General features: G+C 46.6%; 1 protein-coding gene across 5 annotated transcripts in view; it reads right to left on the bottom strand.

Annotated features, from left to right (window-relative positions):
• Positions 1-14620, bottom strand: part of Slc6a13 (solute carrier family 6 (neurotransmitter transporter, GABA), member 13) — a 37434-nt gene that overhangs the window by 8173 nt on the left and 14641 nt on the right. For 4 of the 5 annotated variants that reach the window (NM_144512.3, XM_006505538.4, NM_001379107.1 and 1 more), the window contains 5 exons: positions 11173-11307; positions 7846-7986; positions 5200-5284; positions 4393-4525; positions 3303-3437 (listed from right to left, as the gene is read on the bottom strand). In NM_144512.3, coding sequence (NP_653095.1) covers positions 3303-3437; positions 4393-4525; positions 5200-5284; positions 7846-7986; positions 11173-11307 — 629 coding nt within the window. Of the gene's footprint in view, positions 1-1530; positions 1603-3302; positions 3438-4392; positions 4526-5199; positions 5285-7845; positions 7987-11172; positions 11308-14620 lie in introns of those variants that run through there. The other variant, XM_011241211.3, reaches the window with a different exon arrangement.

Here is a 14620-nt window from a genome sequence, read left to right as displayed (position 1 = left end):
TAAAATAATGTACGTGAAGTGCCTAATGCATAAATACATGCTAAGTCCCTACCTAGAGTAATACAAAAGTAGGCCTTAGAACTCAAATAATTCAGAGGCTTTCAGATGGCCCTGATGGTTCATGTCTTGTAATCCCAGCACTGGGAGGCAGACACAGAAGGAACAAGAATTCAAGATCACTCTTAACTACAAAGCAAGTTCCAGACCAGCTTGGACTCAGTCGGTTTTTGTGTGTGTGTGTGTGTGTGTGTGTGTGTGTGTGTGAGTGTGTGTGTGTGTGTGTAATGTCAAAGATGATGAAGAGTAAGGTAGCGGACTCCAAATGAGTATTCAAGTCCAAACCCACCCCTCTTACACACTGGCTTCTACTTCTTGACGAGCCTCTTTCGTTTCCTAAGCTTTCATGTCTCCATCTAGAAAATGAGGCCAACACCTGCCTGCATTTGATGAGTAAAACAATCCAACCATGCCAGGCCCAACAAGATAGAAGCGCATCGCACATGTGAGCAGCTTTTGCTTAAGCTCACAATAGATAACACCAAAATAAAAGACAAGTTCTGATCTACAGCTACAACACCCCACTTCATAAGAACTGCAACACGGGGCTAAAGGTTTACACAGGGCTCTTCGGATGCTCTACCCCCAGTCTCTGCCAAAGTTCAGTAGAACAAGAGGTTGGGCTGAGGGAGAGAAGACGCATCCTGCCGGAGCAAGGCAGGTGCAGCGGTCCTAAGAGCCAGCTCTCAGCGTGAGCCCCCGGAGCCTGGGGAAGGCAGGAACCCAGCCAGCACACAGCAAGCCTGGCAAAGAGACTGAAATGAGAGAGGAACCCAGCAGTCTCCCCTGGCTCTCTGCCTCTGCTCTTGGCGGGAGACATGCCTTTAGTCTTTGTGGTACCTAGTGGGGATTCTGTACCTTTCTCAAGTGCCAGGCGAACACCAGTTGGAATTATCACACTCCCGAGGAGTGCCAACTACATTCAATTAGGGCCTAGCAGGATATCCCACCCTGCAGGCAATACTCCACTCACTGATGACAAGACCTACCTACAACTGAGCTACCCTTGAAACTGCTCCCTGCCCACAGCCACAAAGCCTATGGAACACGCAAGTTCCCTGTGCAGCCTACAGCAGCCTGCAGACTGGACCATGGCAACAGGAGCTCCGTGTTCAGAAAGCCTTCCTCTCCGAGGCAATCAAGACACGGCTTCATTAACCCCTGGAGTTGAAGGTTGCCTGGCCCACACTCATGTCTTCAGGAAACTTACATAGCAGGCACTGCCTCTATAATGGGCCTGGCTCAGTACAGTTTTTTTGTTTGGTTGGTTTGATGTTTTGTTTTGTTTTTGTGTGTGTGTGTGTGTGTGTGTGTGTGTGTGTGTGTGTAAATGACTTACACAAGAAGCCAAGGTGAACAGACCGGGACCTTGCCTTCCAGAAGAGGTCAGAAAGTTTGTGGGGGTTCCAGACCTGCTTCCAGTTGCAGATGTGAGTGTAAACAGCCTGAAAGCCCAGGGGTAAGAGAACTTGCCTGGCTTGCATGATGCCCTGCGTCGTCATCTCCAAAACCACAAAATCTTAAGGATCTCTAGGCCTCAGTTTCTCTATCTATAAAATAGAAGTAGCTCATTAATATGCTGTGGGGATTACCTAACATAAGACACGGAAACCTCTTAGGAGTGTCAGGGATATACAGGTCACTGGCTATACGTAGCTGATTAGGACCGAACCACACATATTGGGCTCCTTTGGTGTTTCAGTTCATCTGGCCCTCTTGCTCTCAGCCCTACTTATGAATAAACGTGATATTTCCCCCACACATTCGTGGCTCTGGTGTTCTAGAGCCACAGGGGATCCCTTTAAGAAGGTGGATCCAAGTCTGACTTCCCTAGCCTGCCTACACTGCTGCCCCAGAGAGGCCTGCTTACTGTCCACTGTCTGTCACAACCGTTTGGTTCCAGGAAAAGACAAGGGGCTTCTGAATCATGGAACAGAAACATCGCTTAACTACCGTGTCCAGGCTGGGGCTACAGCCTGCCTGTCTGCACAGCAGAGCAGCTTTACAGTCTGAGCTCTAGAATTCTGGAAACGTCAACAGAGCTCTGGTCCTATAGCTTGGCTCTGTAGCTAAACCGAGTCCTAATGCCGCGTGCGGCAGTTTGATAGTAGCCTGCATCTCTGTGGTTTCTGAGGACCTGGACAGGAGGAGGAAAGGTTCCTATCCCACAGGAAGACTCGAGGCTGCTGGAGTCTGTGAGGAGAGTCTGACTAGGGCTGGCCTGGCTGGCCTGAGATTTGCAATTCCTTCAGGTGAGGTTAAAGACCTGGGAACTCTGGTCAACCCATATTGCACCTAAAGGAGAACTCTTGCCTCAAACAAGGGGACTCGGGAACCCTGGGCCACCCCTTGCTTTTCTATCTTCCAGCAACTTCGCAGATAGGGCTTGTCCCTTGCTATTTTTAACCACTTGGAAGGCCATCCAACAGTCTTCTAGGTATTGGGAGTCACTTGTCCTCAATTCCCTGGAAAGGGGGGGGGGGTCCTTGCACTAATACAGAGAGTTCCCCCTCTCCCCCAAACCAAGGGGTATCACTGACTAATACACAGTCTCTCCTCTGAGCCAAGGAAGCGTGGGCAGTATGTGAGCAGTCTCCTCCGTGCCAGGCCACTTGACCGTCCTTCAAGGCGGCTGCCAAGCAGACACTTGCCAGAAGCAAGAGCTTTACAATCGGTCTGCTCTGTGCTGCTCTGGAAAGTTAACACCACCCTCCAGCACTCCTCCCTGTACACACTGAAGCTGCAGGGTAGACCGAAAAGAGGGGGCCTGAAGGAAAAGAGACAACTGACAGGAACACCAGCCCAACTGCTAGGGGAGGAGCAGGAAGCAGAGGCTAGAGGGTCAGGTCACTGGGCCAGAGAAGGGGCACCACAGGGCAAAAGGGAGTGGCAGGCTGAGAGGGGGAGAAACAAGGGAGGAAGCTCAGAGGGAAGCACTGGATTTGAGAATGAGGAGAGGAGAGGGGCACAGCTCCGTTAAGACGTTAAGACAGACGTTTAGCCCCGATGGGTTATTGCCAGGGTCACAAGTCTCTGGGTTCCCTGGGGCAGCGGTAGACCAAGAAAGAGCAGTGGCAGGCTCCCTATGACCATAAACAACTGCTGACCCATATCTGCAGAACGGAACACTTCCGCCCCCACCACACAGACCACTACCACCACAGATGCATTGGGGACCATCCAAGATCCGGGATACTCCATATAGCTCAAACACCCCCAGAGCCCTACTTTGGGCAGCTTCTCACCTGGGGATCCCACAGACGTGTGATGTTGGGGTACAGGTAAAACTGAATTCCTTGGGCTGCTCCGGGCAGTGTCACTCCTCGAATCAACAGGACCACCAGCATGAGGTAAGGGAAAGTGGCTGTGAAGTAGACCACCTGGCCCCGGGCCCAGGAGAGACAAGGAGAGAGTGAGGAAGTAAGGTGCGCACTGGAATTCCCTAGCAGAGGAACGGGGACTGACATTAGCCCTCATCCCACAGAAAAGGCCAAGGGAGTTCCCCGCCTGCTCCTCCCTCGGCCTCGCAGCTGTTCAGCTTCATGTCTCCAAGCCTCTGACCACAACTCATCTCTCCTTCCCTCCAGCCCCACCCTCCGCTCTGTTCAGTATTTGCTTGGTGGCCAGATGAACGCAAGCATTTGCCCACACAAGTGCTTAGAGCTACTAACAATGGTGTCTGGTATTTAAATGTCTGTGCCAGGTGATCCTTCCTCCTCCATGGGCAGTCAGATTAGTAAAGAAGACTTCGGAGAGGCCTCTAGGGCAGGAGTCCAGTAGAGCTCAGGACGTGTGTGTGTGTGTGTGTGTGTGTGTGTGTGTGTGTGTGTGTGTGCACGCACATGTGCATGTGCATGCAAGTGTATGCACACATACACACACACACACACACACACACACACACACACACACACACACACACACACGAACATGTGCATGCTCCATTTCAGACTCTCTAGGGTAAAGAGAGGCCAAAACTTCTAAATTGGCTGAGAATCACTGTGAGGCATGTGGTCTGACAGCATTCTCTCTCCAACTGTTTTATCTATGAACTGTTTTACAAAATGGGGACCAACAGCTCTGCTGAATTTGCAAGATGCTCACTCATACTGTGGATTGCGTACTGGAGTTCCTCTGGTGCTGCCCCTCCACCCTCTCTCCATTTATCCCCCAGGTGTACATGGATGGAGCCCCTGAGAGGCACAGCATTCAGGAAGGAAGCCACATGAACTCCATGTCATTCCCTCCTGCCTGGACCAGCCTAAAGCAGGAGTGGCAGCCCTTAGGAGAGGCAGGCTGTCCTGGGAGGGGAGAGCGGAGCTCGCCAGCACAGACCTTGCCCGTGGACTTGACCCCCTTCCAGATGCAGAAGTAGCAGATGATCCAGGCGAGCAGGAGGCACAGGACCAGTTCCCAGCGCAGGGACCCCAGGTGCTGGATGCCATCCGAGAGCTTCAGGACTCGCCTCCTAAGAGAGCAGATAGACTCTGACCTCTCTCCTGGGCTCCTTTCCTTCCTTCCTCTCCCTCTTTTCTGTGTTGTTGGATTTTATTTATTTTGTGGTTTTGCGTTTTGCTTCTTGTTTTTTGTTGTTGTTGTTGTTTCTTCCTGTGTAAGGGTTAGAACCCAGGGCTATGAACGTTGCTAGGCAACTGCCCCAACTTTGAGGGTAGATGTATGACCAGCAGAGCAAACCCTCCAGGCTCTTCACTAAGGCTTGTCAGCTCCCGACACTGAGACCTGGGATGCTCTCCTTTGTAGCGATATGGAGGGAGACCTGAGGCATGGCTACCGTACACTGTGCCCGGATCAGTTTGCCCAGAGTGTTCACTGAACATGGGAGAGGGATGCAGACATAAACTTTCTCATCCATCTGAGGGTGCTAGATGTCAGGGATCAAGCTTTGGGTGAACGACATTTGGGGATCGGGTCTAGATGGAATGTAACACTTTCAGCCACAGGGGAGGGTGGTCGGCGTATGGGTACACACTATGTATATGGACACTCTCTAATATAAGAATTACAAGGTTTATCTGAGGTATTATAGAGCTAAATCACATAGAGCTGCCCAGGGGAATCCCCTGCTCAGGCCCTTCTCTAGAATACACAGCCATAACCAAAAGGAAAAAGGGTCTCACTTACTCCCAGAACTCGATGACAGGGGAGGTGGCATTCTCGGAGGTCACATTCATGGAATCATTGGCCTTCTGGAATTCCACACAGTTTTCTACCCGCAAACCCCAGGGAAGGAAGAAAGAGAGAGTTCATCAATCAACATCATGCACGGCCAAAGAGAACAAGACCAAAATAAGGTGCCTGGAAGGCCCTGGGCTAGAATCCTGTGACCCACACATCGGCTCTCGAGCAGCAGCCCTCCACCAGCCCACCTCACCGCTCGCACACTCCCACTGTCGATTTCCTACCCTTTCTTTACAGATTCTCATGAAAGTGTGGTCCAACCGGACTCAAGAAGAGGCTCGTGTGCCAGTTGCTTCCAATGTACGCTATCCCTGGGGAACTGTCCCAGGTGGAGCCCCAGCCTTGGAAGACTGGTATGAACTTCTTTTAGGAAAGTCATGATGCAGGAGTAAGGTCAGAGAGTGCTAGCTCAAACACTGGCTCCCCAGGGATTGGCTGTGTTGCCTTGGGTGAGGAACAGTTTGACACCCCAAACATCCCTTCCCTGATCTCTAGAACATAGAACATATGTTCTCATAGAACATAGATGTTAGTGTGCGGGAATAATGGAACAATAAATACAAATATAAATGAGAAGCAATAGAGGGTGGACCTGTTACCTGCAGGCCACTTTGAAATTTTACAGAATGTTGACATTCCTTTTAATGTGTTATCAGCAATAGAATATTCCTGAATATAAAGACAGATACTTTGGGGACCAGCAAGATAGCTCAGTGAGTTAAAGGCGTTCACCACCAAGCCTGACAAGGGATATTACCTCTTTCTCTACTCCTGTCTACATTTTTCACAGTGTGTGCTGCCTGGTTTTGTGTTAGTTTGACATAATCTAGAGTCATTAGAGAGGGGGGGAAGGAACCTGAATTGAGAATATGCCTCCATAAGATTGGGTAGTAGGTTACCCCACAGAGCATTCTATTAATTAGTGTCTGATGGAGGAGGGCCCAGCCATCCCAGGCTATAACCCTCGCTCTGAGTTCTATAAGAAGGTAAACAGAAAGTCATGAGGGGCAAGCCAGTAGGCGGCTCCCCTCTGTGGCTTCTGCATCAGCTCCTGCCTCCAGGTTCCCACACTATTTGAGTTCCTGTCCTGACATCCTTTAGTGATAAACAGTGGTATGGAAGCTTAAGGCAGATAAGTCCTTCCTTACCCAAGTTGCTTCTGGTCATGGTGTTCCATCACAGCAATAGCAAACCCAAGACAGTGTGTCCCTTGCTGCTCAGTGACAGCTCCCAGAGAGAAGGACTCTTTGCTTTCATGCAGTCTCAGACCTTAGGTTAGAGCTATGTTCCCAGGCCCTCAACATTTTCTTGAAATCTTATAAGGTAGGCTGCCAGCTCGTGCACCCTTTCCGCATCATTGCCTTTCCAGCTAATTAAAACAACCACATCAGTAAGCACCAAGAAGGAAAGCGCCCAGGAGGACCAAAGGTCAGTGCAAGGCCACTGGGACATTTGAGAGGAGCCTATTGCAATCTTGGGGAGCTGGGCAGCATGCCTCCCAGATTTAGCTTTTCATTTGACAAAGATGGTGGAATGGAGGTGGTAGCCTAGGATGGGCAGAGGCTTGCCCTAGAAGGAGGTGTGAAGTTTGTCACGGTGAGCTAAGAGGAACACACAGACACCAGATCCAGAAGGTATAACCAGAGCCGATCTGAACCTGGCAAGTCAAAGATTCTAACTCCAGCCCAGAGCCAAGTGACTCCTCTGCCCAAAAACTCATTAATCCTTGCCACCGCCCCTTCATACGGTCTTGTGGACAAGCACTACAAGATACTTGGACAGTGATCATGGCGTGTAGCAATGAGAAGTGAGACAGAATAGCAGCCAGCTCGTTCTTCATCTGCAATACCCAACAGGGGAGCCACAAGCCCATCCAGTGCTTAAAGGTAAGATTTCACAGTTCTGCTCCTCAGACACATGTCAGGGGCTCAGTAGCCATGGGCTGCACAGAGAACATGTCTATCCTCATAAACTAGGCTACCATGAAGTTCCACCCTGAACAGCTTTGCTGTTATAACAGTTCTCAGTATATCAGATTTGATGGTTCTATTGTTCTGGGCTGTTCATGTGGCTTTGTTAACACAGAAGTTAATTGCTATCATAAATTTCACTGATAATGGGCAAAACAGCTCATTGCCAAGTTGAGCCCAGATAATTTACAAGTTTGAGAAACTTTACATCATATCAGATGTGAAAAAACAAATAAATAAGCTGACATATCAAACAGGGTGTGTTTCCGATAGAAATAAATAAGTGGCTGAACACAGAAGACAGTTCTATGTGCAAGGTACACAGATAGAGTATATTGGGGGTGGGGGGCTTAAAACCATGACATTTTGCTTGCGAGGCTGGTGAAATCTCACATTTTGGGGAGTGCTGGATGAGGAATCCAGGGCCTTGCCTACACACCTATCATGTGTCCTATCACAGAACTCCATCCTAGCCCCTTCCTCCTTTTCATAATCTATTTAGGTGATTCTGAGTTTAAAATATGATGTAAAATTAGCTGCCTGCGATAGAGTGGTGTCTCCCTCCTGGTCAGCGTAGCAAGGCAAGAGAAGGAAATGGGCTCTTCAGCAATGATCTTACCTGTATTCCACTCATGGCTGCAACTTCCCCAGGGGAGGTCAGTGGTGAAGCTGCTGAAGAGGTAGAAGAGGGCCCAGGCCAGGACAACGATGTAGTAGACATTGAGGAGGCTGACGATCATCTGTGAGGCATAGCCGATGCCTGGGGAGGGGACAGCACAAAAATTATCACACACCACCCACACCTGTGCAGAAGGGGTCTTGCTTGCCACCTGCAGGGCAAGAAGTGTTCGGACTAGCCTCCCAGCCAAAGGAGTAGTTTCTAAGCTCCAGCGGTCTCCTGGGTTGGTCCAGCACTTTTCTCTTGTCTTCTGCTGGTAAGCCTGAACTTTGATATTTATCAGGTTCTGAGCTGTCTTTTAAATACCTAAGATCAGAGATAGGCATAGTAGCACATACCTGTAATCTCAGCCCTCAGGAGGCAGAGGTAGTTGGCTTACCACAAGTTCAAACACAGCCTGGTCTACATCATGAGGCCCTGTCTCAAAACAGGTGAGACTAACTCTACCATGACAATAGTTTATTTCTCCAGAGTTTTACTGACATGTCTCAGAAACAAAAATACAAGACCAGGGATGAGGGTAGGGCCCATCTGGCAAACTGTGTTTGCCTTGCAGCATGAGATCCTGGTCTTCATTTCATCCCCAGAAACCATGTTAAAAGGAAAAAAGCCAGATGTGGCACGATGTGCTTCTGATCTCACATCTGGGGAGGCACAGACAGGCAGATCTTTAGGACTCCCTGAACAGCCAGACGGACCTATTTGAAAAGTTCTTAGCCAGAGAGAGACTGTCTCAAAAAAAAAAAGAGTGGACAGTGCCTGAAGCAAAACACCTGAAGTTGACTTCTAGCCAAATCTACACACACACACACGTACACACACACACACACACACACACACGTACACACACGTACACACACATACACACACACACACACACATATACACATACACACACACACACACACACACACACACATACACATACATGGACATGAAGGCACTCACCATAGACACAGGCACACACCACACACACAGGCACACAAACACAAAACCACAAGAGCAGAGACTGGCAATTCACAGAAAAAAATACAGATACTGAATAAAATACCTTAAGAATAGTCATCATCTCTAACAGCTTCCAGAGTGTGAGATAACACAGTAAAATACCATTTTGTAACTACAGCTTTGGTGATATTTTTTAAGATAGGGTCTCAGATAGTCAAGGGAGCCCTCAAACCTGCTAGATAGCCCAGGTTGGTCTTTACTCCCAATCTCCTGCCTCAGCATTCCGAGTGCTAGCCCACTCGGGTGTTTGTTTGTTTGATGATTGGTTGATTGATTGGTTGACTTTACAAATGTTGTAAGTCGGTGGTCTCTACACTTATTTAGACATTAGAATGTTCCACAGGACTAGGGATATAGTTCAGTGGTTATAAGACGTGTATAAGGCTCTGGGTTCAATGCTGAGCACCACAGGAAATGGGGGGAACTGGTTTGTTTACAAAAAGAGCTGGATTTCCAAAAACTTTAAAAGAGAGAGATGCTACTAAAGTCTTGTGACACTGTCTGTCAGTTAACACCTCCACAGGACAATCTAATGAACCAACTCAAGAACTTCCAGCTTGCCTGGCATGATAGCATGAGCCTTTAATCCTAGCACTCGGGAGGCAGAGATGGGTGGATCTCTGTGAGTTTGAGGTCAGCCTTGTCTATAAAGTAAGTTCCAGGACAGCCAGAGTTACACAGAGAAACCATATTGGGGGAACAGAGCGGGGGGGGGAGTCACCAACTTGGCATCTATTTGATCTAATGAGTTTGTCCCTAAACAAACAACTTCAAAGCAGGAGGGAGTTATCTAAACAGAGGTGCTAGCAGGATATGAAAGTTTTATAAGTAATTGAAAATGAGCACAATGCCTCGTGCAGAGAATGTCTAAATTATGATATATGCACTTGATGGGAGTTTACAAACCAATAAATGATCACCGTGCAGAAGATGGAAAACAAAACAAACCGACAACCAGACTCTAAATCATGGATATTGCTTAGCAGTGTGCTATAAGCACCACAGAAAGGAGAATAGATAGAGAAATAAAGCCCCCTGCAAACTAGAAGCAACCCAAATATTGCTTGATGAGTAAGCGGCTAAACAGATGTGCCCCAGTGTTGCAGAATGCCACCCACCAAGGAGAAGACATGGATTACTAATACACAAGACAGCCTGGGAGGATTGCTGGATGCAGAGGAGATCACGCTGAGTGAGAAGGCCAATCACAGAAATGCTTCAGACGGACACTAAATGGTGTTCCCAGAAATAGAAAGGAGAATAGGGTGTGCCAGAATAGAGGCAGGGAAGGGGAATATGGCCATGTCATGGGGATCAGCACGGTTCAGCCACCAGGGGGTGGCGCTCTTGGTGGTGGTAATTGTGGTGGTGGCCAAACAAATCCACTGGTGGTAAAGTTAGAACCACACACGCTGAACAGGAGGTGGTGAAAAGTTGCAAACACTGGAGTAAGTTCTGTGGATGATCCCAATGTCAATTTCTGGGGTTTGCTACTATACCTTGTCGTTCTGACCAAAGTCACTATTGGGGAAAACTGGATGAGGGTCCATGGGACTTCCCTGTACTATCTTATAACTCCCTGTGAACCAAAACTTATCTCAAAATAAAAGCATAAATTAAAATCTTATCTTATAAAGAGAGAAGATATGAAATGAAGAAACAGTCTACATTTTTAAGTTCTTATGTCAAGGCAGTAGAACAATCAATGAAATGTCCTTCTGGTTTAAAATTGTCTTTTAAGGGGCTGGAGAGGTGGCTCAGTCCTGCTCTTTCAGGCTCAGTTCCCAGCACCCACATGGCAGCTCACAACTGCCTGTGACTCCGGTTCTAGTGGAAATCCAACACCCTCATCTAAGCAGATATGCAGTCGACACACCAGTGCACATAAAAATGATTTTTTTAAAGAAAGATGTTTTTAAAAATCAAATAAATTTCTCTTTTAAAATGTTTTCTAGTTGATTAGGTAGCTTCTGGTCAAACAAAATCACTGTTATAGATTTAAAGCACACACAGTGAGATAGCACTGCGCTCTGCCCTTTTAACCCAAAGCCTTTGTCTCCATCAGTCATTTCTCCTTGTTCCATTTTGTGAACTGAGAAACCACCTTAGTCTGCAGCTCACAGAGAAAACGGAGATAAATATGGAGACTCGTGGTCCTGTTTTAATCTCTGAACTGCTGCTTACCAGTCAGTCACCCTAAATAAAGATTACAAGCGCTAGCTCATGGCCCTGGAATTGGACAAGGAGTTGGTTACTCACCTTCAAAGATGGGACAGATTCTCCTCCAGGCTGTGATGCCTCCCTGGTTGGTGTACTGGCCAAGCGCTGTCTCCAAGAAGAAGACAGGGATGCCACAGGTAAAAAGGAAGATGAGGTAGGGGATAAAGAAGGCACCTGTGGGTAGAAAATTGGATGCCCATTATCTGGCAATCTTCTCTTCATGGTCCACATCCATCCCTTTTCAGTACCGCCCCACTCTGCGGGTCAGCATCTTAGAGACAGGAGCCATGCAAACCGCAGGTGACACTGTGTAGTTAGCTATTACCACAGCAGGGATCAAGAGGCACCAAATTATGTAGGAACTGTATGGGTCCACGCTTTGCCTTCACTGTGCAGTTGGATCAGTGCCTGCCAGGTCTACTCCCCACTGACCATCGATTACTGCCTAAGTGACATATCACTTGTGGAGACAGCAGGAAGACCATTGAATGATAAGTACCAAGACTTCTCAACACAGGACTATAATTCTTCATTTTTTTCAAAGAAATTATTATACTAATTCCAGACTTTTTATTAAAGAAAAGTTTTGAGACATGACCTTACCATATAGTTCGAGTTATTCTTAAGGCCACAATGCCCCTGTTACAGCTTTCCAAGGGCTGCAATTATAAACAAGGCCTTTTATCAAGCTAAAATTGGTTACTTTGGTAATCATTCTGATTCTTTCTCCATAAGCATTGGCTAAGGAAAGACAAGAGGTGTCAGACTGGCATCTTCTTTACCTGAACCTCCAGCTACTGCCAAGGTTGACAGGAAAATTCAGTTAAGAGTAACCAGAAAAGGGAGAGTCAGAGAACCTAGAACTTTCTACCTGAACCAGGAAAGAGGAAATGACCTAAGGTGAGATTGAGCGTACTCAGGGTGCTTTGGCTCTGGAAAAAAAAATATTTCAAAAGATTAAAAATAATGGTGTTCATACAGTGCCTGATCCCACTCGCCACACCAAAGCTGTGGAGACTCTTCTGATGATAATGAATAGTGTATGCGTTCCTCATCACTGGAGAATAATCAGCCCTGCGCCAGAGATAGCTCCAGTGCCACCTAACCAAAGAAAGTTGAAGAAACCCAAAGCAAGGCACATCACAATCATACTGTTTGAACTATCCTAGGACTTTGGTGGGGGGGAGGGGCACTAGGGACCTTAAAAGTAACCAGAGGAGGACATGACACATACGTGCAGAAGAGTGAAAATAAGGATAACAGCAGGTTAATCCCTGGAGACAAGGCAAGCAAGCCAGAGAGCAGCAAATGTGCTACAGTAATAAGGAGAACAGGCTGTCAACCTGGACTTCTGTGCCCAGAGAAAGATTGCTCAGAAATGAAAATGAAAGGAGAGCTTCATGAGTCGTAAAGAGAACGACTCCAGCAGCAGCAGCAAGATCACACAGCTGTGATTACAGGCATGCATCGCCACGCCTGGGAGTGTTTATTCATTTACGCTAATTAATTTTAAAGGCTATCAGCCTCTTAAAAATTCAGAGGGAAATCTTCAAAGGAATGTCTACCTTGCCATCCCACAAATTAGATATCAGTGCAAAGAATGCTTCCAAGAGTAAAGATAATTTCATCATAATAAAGAGGTCAGTTTATCAAGAGGACACAATATCAGAGGGGGAATATAGGATTATAAGACTCTTATATAAAGTAGTATGATATCCTTTGAGGATAAAATTTCATGAATTAAGGATCTACAATACAAGAAAAGTTAAAGAGGTTCTTCAGGCAGAAGGACCAACCAAGCCCTATAGCAATGTATATCCACAAAGGCGTAGAGAACTCCAGAGAAAGTAACTCCGTTGGCAAACATAAGAATTGCTGTCTCAAGCCAGGCAGTGGTGACACACGCCTTTGATCCCAGGACTTGGGAGGCAGAGGCAGGTGAATCTGTGAGTTTGAGACCAGTCTTTTCTACACAGTGAGTTCCCAGACAGCCAGGGCTAAACAGAGAAACCCTGTCTCAAAAACAAAACAAAGAATTGCTTTCTCCTTATTAAACTCTTTTTTTCAATAATTTTATTATTCACATTATTCCTTATTAAACTCTTAAAAATACAACTAGGCCGGGCATCATGGTGCACCTTTATTCCAACACTCAGAAAGCAGAGGCAGGCAGATCTTTGAGTTCAAGGTCAGCCTGTTCTACATAGTGAGTTCCCAGGCCAACAGAGGCTACCTATTAAGACCTGTCTCCTCACTTTGAAAAAAAAAAAAAGATACAATTGACTTAATTGCCTCCCAAATACTTGTGTGTCTACTAACATAGACTAATGAATATGCCTCTCATTGTTCATCAGGGAAGCTCTTCTTTGCAGCGAGCAGTGGCTAATGCAGAGACTCAAAACTGGTCAAAGCGGTGAGGATAAGTGAGTACTGGGTGCTCCTTTCCGAATGGGACGTGTATAAACAAGCCCTATAGCACCTAAGGTTCCGGAAACATCATGGAAGAGGGGCGGAGAGAGTGTAAGAGCCTGAGGATGGGGAGGGATCCTGTATATCCGCGTCTTCTGGACACAATCGTGGAATTCATGAACTCTCCGCAGCTCTGATTAACTCCACAAGACCTGTACAGGATCGGAGCAGTCAATTTTCCATCACGCATAGGAAAGAAGCTCGTGTGGCCCCACCCTTCCCTGAAGGTCCTCGGGCAGTTATCGGGTAAGGGGAGTGAGCATCACTTTCTTCAGCGCTGTAGCACTGATAAGTTGTTCACATTTCAATAGCTAACCTTGTGTCCGCCTTCATGAGGAAAATCACAACTTAACTAAGTGAGTCAAACCCAAAAGAGAAGACATAGAGTAGGGCAGGCCTTGCTCAGAAAAAGAACAGTTTCAGGGGGGTGGGATAAAAGAGGGTAGTAATGGACTTGAAAAATAACCAATGTTTATGGGTACATTAAAATGTCAAGGGATAATAATAAAATTCAAAATATATGACTGGCTTATTAAAGTTTACAATGCAGCCAAGCATGGTGCCACATGTCTTTAATTCCAGTACTCCAGAGGCAGAGGCAGGTGGATCTCTGTGAGTTGGAAACCTGCCTGGTCTACAGAGTGAGTCCTATGACATCCAAGGCTGCACAGAGAAACCTTGTCTCAAAAACACACAAAATTTAAACTAAAAAAAATGTAAAAAATTTATAACAAATGGAAAAATAAAATGTATAGCAAAAGTACAATGCTCATCAGAAAAAATATGGACTTATAAGACTTATATATAAATAGTACAATATCCTTGGAAAATAAACTCTGATGAATTCAAAATATAGACTACAAAGTCTAAACTAACACAATAAAAAAGTTATGATTAGTAAGCCATCAAAAGAACAACGCAAATAGTGGAATAATATTTAAAATGTCCAGGTATTACAACACAAGGCAGATGAAGAAAGGAGGAACGAGGACCTAATAGGACAAGCATAAAATAAGTA

Source organism: Mus musculus, chromosome 6 (genome assembly GCF_000001635.26).
Source record: "Mus musculus strain C57BL/6J chromosome 6, GRCm38.p6 C57BL/6J".
In the NCBI taxonomy this organism is placed as follows: domain Eukaryota; kingdom Metazoa; phylum Chordata; class Mammalia; order Rodentia; family Muridae; genus Mus; species Mus musculus.
This window is presented reverse-complemented; position numbering and strand designations above follow the sequence as displayed.